This window comes from Solanum pennellii, chromosome 10 (assembly GCF_001406875.1).
Source record: "Solanum pennellii chromosome 10, SPENNV200".
In the NCBI taxonomy this organism is placed as follows: domain Eukaryota; kingdom Viridiplantae; phylum Streptophyta; class Magnoliopsida; order Solanales; family Solanaceae; genus Solanum; species Solanum pennellii.
Window position 1 is genome coordinate 67,394,630 of NC_028646.1, and position 6,528 is coordinate 67,401,157.

General features: G+C 28.9%; 2 protein-coding genes across 2 annotated transcripts; both read left to right on the top strand.

Moving 5' to 3' along the window:
• The first annotated feature begins 1,552 nt into the window (after positions 1–1,552).
• On the top strand, positions 1,553–2,131 carry LOC107002052 (dirigent protein 22-like). Its single transcript, XM_015199978.1, has one exon. The coding sequence runs from the start codon at positions 1,553–1,555 to the stop codon at positions 2,129–2,131; it is 579 nt and encodes a 192-aa protein (XP_015055464.1).
• Positions 2,132–5,771: 3,640 nt separating this feature from the next.
• LOC107001914 (dirigent protein 22-like) lies at positions 5,772–6,505 on the top strand. Its single transcript, XM_015199869.2, has one exon. The coding sequence runs from the start codon at positions 5,799–5,801 to the stop codon at positions 6,378–6,380; it is 582 nt and encodes a 193-aa protein (XP_015055355.1). The 5' UTR covers positions 5,772–5,798; the 3' UTR covers positions 6,381–6,505.
• Positions 6,506–6,528: the final 23 nt, after the last annotated feature.

Sequence of the window (6,528 nt, forward strand, 5' to 3'; positions counted from 1 at the left end):
AAAATGTCTTTTCCACCATATCAATCTCACTAACCATTTCTCCACATAATTTTAACTGAGAAGTGATTCTGAACATGACAGAATTATACTCATGTATAGACTTAAACTCTTGTAGCCTTAGATGCATCCAATCATTCGTGCCTTTGGATGTATGACCATCTTCAAGTGGTTATATCTTTCTTTTAGGTTTTTCCACAAAACAAGTGGATCCTTAACTATAAGATATTCGATTTTCAGAATCTCGTCAAGATGATGATGCAAGAATATCATTTCTCGTGCACATTTTTGCTTTGATTCCTTATTTTCTTCTTTTATGGTGTCTCCAAGACCCATTGCATCAAGGTAGATTTCAGCATCCAACACCCATGAGAGGTAGTTCCTGCCTGAACTTTGAAGGGCAACGAACTCTAGTTTTGTAAGATTGACCATTAAAATAAAAAACAAAAGAATAAATAATACCTTATTAATTCTTTAAACCTAATTTTCACTTTTTGAAAAAGTAGAGTCTCGTGCTGATATATAACGTGGTATGAAATTATAGAATAAGAAGAAGAAACTAGAGAAAAGAGAAGACTTATTATTTCTCTTGATGAATGAATTTACAATGAAGAGGAATCCACTATTTATAAGAGAAATCTAACTTGGTCCCCAAGTAGGACTCTTAAGCATATCCTAAAAGGACTCCACATGATAGACATTCACTATAATACAAGTATTTTGTAACACTTAATATATAATAAAAAGAGTAATTAATAGTATTAATTACAATTAAGACCAATAAGCAATTTTTTCATGCTTGCATTGAATTCAGTTTTTTTTCATGAATTTATTTAGTATTTATCCAAAAAAAATATTGAGATACTCTCACCATCTACTTTTAATTGTGATGATGCGCTTTTCAAAAATTAATTTGATTAATTGTAAAGTTAATTAGATTACATTTATTTAATATTTTAAATTAAAAATATTAGATATTCAAAAAAACTATACAAAAAGTATAATAAATTATAATTTTTTATATATCAATATAATAAAATTAAACATCATAAAATATTGATCAAAATTTTTATAATTTGATTCTATAAAATCGTTACAATTAAAAATGGACAAAAAAAGTAACCAAAACAGAAAGAGGATAAATGTAAATGGTGGTGATTAAGAGGTGTCACCTCACCTCTTCCATTTATAGCAAATTAGCTATGCTATAATTATACATAAATTTTCTAGAAATCAAGTTTTAGGTAATGAAATATAAGAGGAAAATATAAAATGATTGAAGTGTTCAATAAAATGAACTAATTAATTAAGAGTAAAACCAAATATAGATAGTTTTGAGGACAAAAAACAAAAGAAATAAAATATTATAAATTTTTATATATAAAAAAATATTTTGTAAATCAAATGAGATCTTATAATAATGTGTCAAGATTACAAGTATTTGACCAACTATATTTAGTAAAAGTAAAAATATCTCTTGTCCTCCATTCACCTACTATATATATAAATAAATATATTCATATTGTTGTATACAAGTAAATCAAAAATTGAAAAAATGGGAAAAACAATGCTAATTCTATTGTTTTTTTGCATTGTTATTTTAGCCATACCGTTGACTCAATGTGTTGAATTAGAACCCAAAGCTGTTGAAGAATGGTTCGAGAAGCTTCCACATGCAAAGCAAAAGCTAACTAAATTTCATTTCTATTATCACGATGTAGTTAGCGGGAAAAATCCAACAGCAATTACAATAGCTCAGCCTAATACGACGGCTAAACCCCCAATTTTTTTCGGTATAGTTAATATGATAGACGATAAACTTACTGTTGGACCTGACCCCAACTCGCCAATAGTGGGCCGAGCCCAAGGGTTTTATGGTTCAGCGGATCAAAATGAGTTTAGCCTTCTCATGACTCTTAATTTTGTGTTTACAAGTGGTGAGTATAATGGTAGCACGTTGAGTATGCTTGGTCGGAACCCTTTATTTCATGAGTATCGTGAGATGCCTATCATTGGTGGTTCTGGGGTTTTTCGATTGGCTCAAGGAATTGCGACTGCGAATACTTATTCGTTCAATACGACTAGTGGAGATGCAGTAGTTGAGTATCATGTTGTGGTACTGCATTACGAATAGTAATTAATTTAATTGGAAGGTCGTACTTCCTTTGACTACTCCTGAGATATAGTGGAAAGATTTTTTTATGGTGGAGAGTGGGGAGTGAAAAGACCAATGCAGCAGAGAAGGACTGCATGAATCGGACAAATTGTTGGTGGTCATTTGTAATAATTATTTCCTTTAATTTATGTGTATTGTTGGAAGGATAAATATGTGTTTTGACTTTTCTTTAATCATTGAAATAAGACTTTGATCATGTTTTGGAAGTTATAAGGATATTTCTATTTATTATAAATATTTGATGAAATCTTTTGCCCTTTATTACAAGATTTTGCTTTGGATGATCTTTTTATAGTTATCTTTCTTTAAATATGATACTATTATTTCAATGATTTTAAGTATTGACAATAATTATTATATGGTTTGTTAGTCACGCAATAGGCTTTTGTGGTATACTTAGGTAACATTTAATCTATACATACTATAATTTTTTGATGAAGAAATAATGTTTGGGCGATCACTATGAATTTATCATAGCCTTTCCTAGCAAAATATTACGATTCGATTCGATAGAATTTAGTAGCTTTAGTATAAATTTTAAAATTACGCCACAAATATTAAATTTATAAAAGTCATAAAGTGACACTGAAGTTGTCTCGAATTTTCAAAAAGACACCTAAACTATGCAAGCGTCCTATTACCCCCTAAACAATTTTGAACTGATGTTATTACATCATTTATTGTCGACCTGGCATGGAGAGTGTATGCACTCTCTTAAAGAGCGTGAACAAACAAAAAAAATGAATATAATTTTATTTTTGCAAGTATTTTGCTATAAAATACATTTTCTTATTTTTCTTATTATTTTAACTTTTTCTCCTTATTATTTTTTTTCTTTCTTCCTTCTTCTTCAAAAAATCATTTTCATCTTAATTGAAGATCCTCACTTAAAATGTCACTTTTTATCACAATTTCATCTCCCATTTTTACTACTATTAGCTTAACTATCTCTTTAATTTAAAACTATATCTAAACATTATATTACATTCGAACAATTTGATAAGCATATTAGATTTCAAGATGATTAATAGGTATAATTTAGTTTTTTTAATCCAAATTTCAATTAAACTTTTTCATATTTCGGAGAATTATGATTATTTCAAAATTATCATTTCTAGTTTTGAAATTATATGAAAATGAGCTAAATTAATGAGATGATTAGGGAGTATCATATAGTTTTGTTTTATCCGATTTCAGTTAAGTTCTTTCAATTTTCAGAAATTAATTTATTCTTTTAAAATTTATGATTCTAATTTTGGATTTATATGAAAATGAGTAGTTGATGATACTTTAAATTTTAAATTATTTAGAAAAATAATTAATTTTGTTATCAATAATTTAGTAAAGTATAAATAAGTAAATAACATTATGAATAAAATTTCACCGGAAAAGAAGAAGAAAAAGAAAAGAAAAGAAAAGAAATGGGAGTGAGATTTAATTTGACATGAGTAGTGGGAGGTGAAGAAAAAAAAAAGAAAATTGAGGAAGATGGAAGATAATATGAAATTTAAAAAAAAATCAAAATTAAAATCCAAAAAGTAAGAGAGAGAAAAAAAAATAAAGGAAAAACTTAAAATGAAAAAGAAAATACATTTTTAATTAAATTAACACCTGTTATGTATTGATTGGTGTGTGAACACACTCGCTTCTTAAAATTTGGGGCTGATCGAAAAATGGTATAATAATACTGGTTCATAATTATTTAGTGAGGTAATTGGACAGTTACAAAGTTAAAATGTCTTTTTGAAAATCCGAGACAACTTCAATAGTTACTTTATATCTTTTCTCTTTAGTTCATTACAGTTGTATTGCTATTTTAGAATTTAGAACATAGAATGTTTAAAATTTGACTCTCCCTATATATATTTGTGATAGAGAAATATAAATGTATCAGATTATTTTTATGATTCGTATTAAGATAAGATTAAGAATGACTAATTTGATACATGGTGAGTTGCTTTTGTGGTGAACAAAATGAGGATAACAAAGTTGAAATAATTTGGATATATGAAGAGAAAATACACATCTCTAGCGAGAAGGTGTGAGAAGTTGGATACAGTAAGTAAAAAAAGATAAAGATAGTCTTAAATATATTGAAAAGAAATGATTAGATAAGACATAATAAAAAATAATTTGTCGATGAATAGTGCGGATTCTATAGGTCATGGAGTAGAATATCGTTGAGCTATCTAGTCAAATTATTGAAACCTCGCAAGCTAGCTAGGAATTATATATTTTATGGTGATTTAACTGATTATATTGTCTATTTATTGAATTAGGTTAAATTGGCAATTGGGAAAAAACAATATTTTAGTTCGATTTCTTTTTTTTTGCGGGGGACAGTGATGACCAACATGAGGAGTTTTTTTTTCCGAAAAAAGAAATATTTATATTGCTATTAAAGAAATTAATTGTTCATGAGGTCGGTATAATTAAAATAATTATTTTAAAAAATAAACAAGTGGGACTCATCAAGATGATTTTAGTAAATAAATAAATAACATACAAACCTTTTTTCTCTATATAATATTTTTTTATTTAAATTATGTGGCATAGTTTAAATTTAAAGAGTCAAATAATTTGATTTGATCAGCAAAATCGGGTATGAAATTATTAAGTTTTAAATTAAAACTTACATAATTAAAAATTATCTAAAAAATACTATAAGTAATTATAATTAATGATCCAAGATTTTATTAACACTAAACTAAATTATTATAAAAAAAAATTATTTGAATCTCAAAATTCTAAAGTTATAGTAAGAAAGAGATGAAATAGTGTTGTTGTCGAAAAATAAGAAGTTGTTGTCACGTTGTTCACACAACGTGGTTCAATCATCAATGTCAAACTAATCATCCTATGATCCTGTCTAAAATTAAATAACCTTTTGCTGGAACATGCAGATTAGTGTAAATCCATATTAATTATTTAGAGTTTACGGACATATATCTGAGCTGTATAGGATATATATCTTTCTACGTCCAAGGATTGTGGTGGAGTGATAATTAAGTGCTTCATCAAATTAAAAAATTTCATATTTTAGTCTTCATGAGTATGAAATAGCCTTTGTTAGGAAATGCGGACTCTATTGTTTACTAGCTAGCTTACATCTAACATCTGTGCAGGGGCGGATCTATGTCATGTCGTCCGGGTGCTCGAGCACCTATTAACCTCGTCTCGAAATATATACATCTATATAGAGATTAAGAGGTATTTGTATAAAATTGACATAGAGCACCTAATGACCAAGTAATTTAACTTGTCCATTGTCTCTTGTGTGAATGCTTAAGGCTCTTATGTGTAGCTAAATTTGAGTTCGAATCTCACACTTGACATGTACTTTTTATATTTTTTACTTGTGCACCCACACCCTTAAAATCCTAAGATCCGCCATTACATATTTGCGATAAAATAAAAAATTCACTTATTTTTAAAGAAAATAAACACATGTACCCTAACAACTTATATATTCTACTAGTCTGAATGAAAAGGAACTAAATATTTTTAATTTTTTAACGACCAAGTTCCCACTCACACACCACATATATAAATACTAATACTCAGTTCTTTATATCTACAACTAATTGAAACTCCTCAAATAGTTAAGACTTGGAAAAATCAAGAGATGGGAAAAACAAGTTTAGTTGTATTGTTTTGCTTCATAGTTGTTATGGTCATGCCAATGACTCAAGGTGTTGAATTAGGACCCAAGGCGGTTGAAAAATGGTTCAAGAAACTTCCTCATGCAAAGCAAAAGGTAACTAAGTTTCATTTCTATTTTCATGACATAGTTAGTGGAAAAAATCCAACTGCGGTCCAAATAGCCCAGGCCAACATGACTACTAAATCCCCAACTTTTTTTGGGTTTGTCGCAATGGCGGATGACCCACTAACAGTTGGACCGGAGCCCAACTCGACTATAGTGGGTCGAGCCCAAGGGATTTATGGTGCAGCTGATCAAAATGAGTCTGGTCTTCTCATGACACTCAACTTTGTATTTACAACTGGCAAGTATAACGGTAGCACGCTGAGTGTATTTGGTCGAAACCCAGTAATGAACAAGTATCGTGAGATGCCTATCGTTGGTGGTTCTGGAGTTTTTCGGTTGGCTCAAGGAATCGCCACCGCGAAAACCTATTGGATCAATATGACTAGTGGGGATGCTATTGTTGAGTATAATGTTATGGTCCTGCATTACTCACATTAATTTAATTATTTGAAGCTTTGCCTTCATTTGTAATATTTCCTATATAGTTTCTCTACTTTAGTTTGTGTTAAGGATTAAGATGTATGTGTTTTGAACAATGAAATAAGACATTTAAAGAAGGTGTGATGCACACGTTGTCATATATATA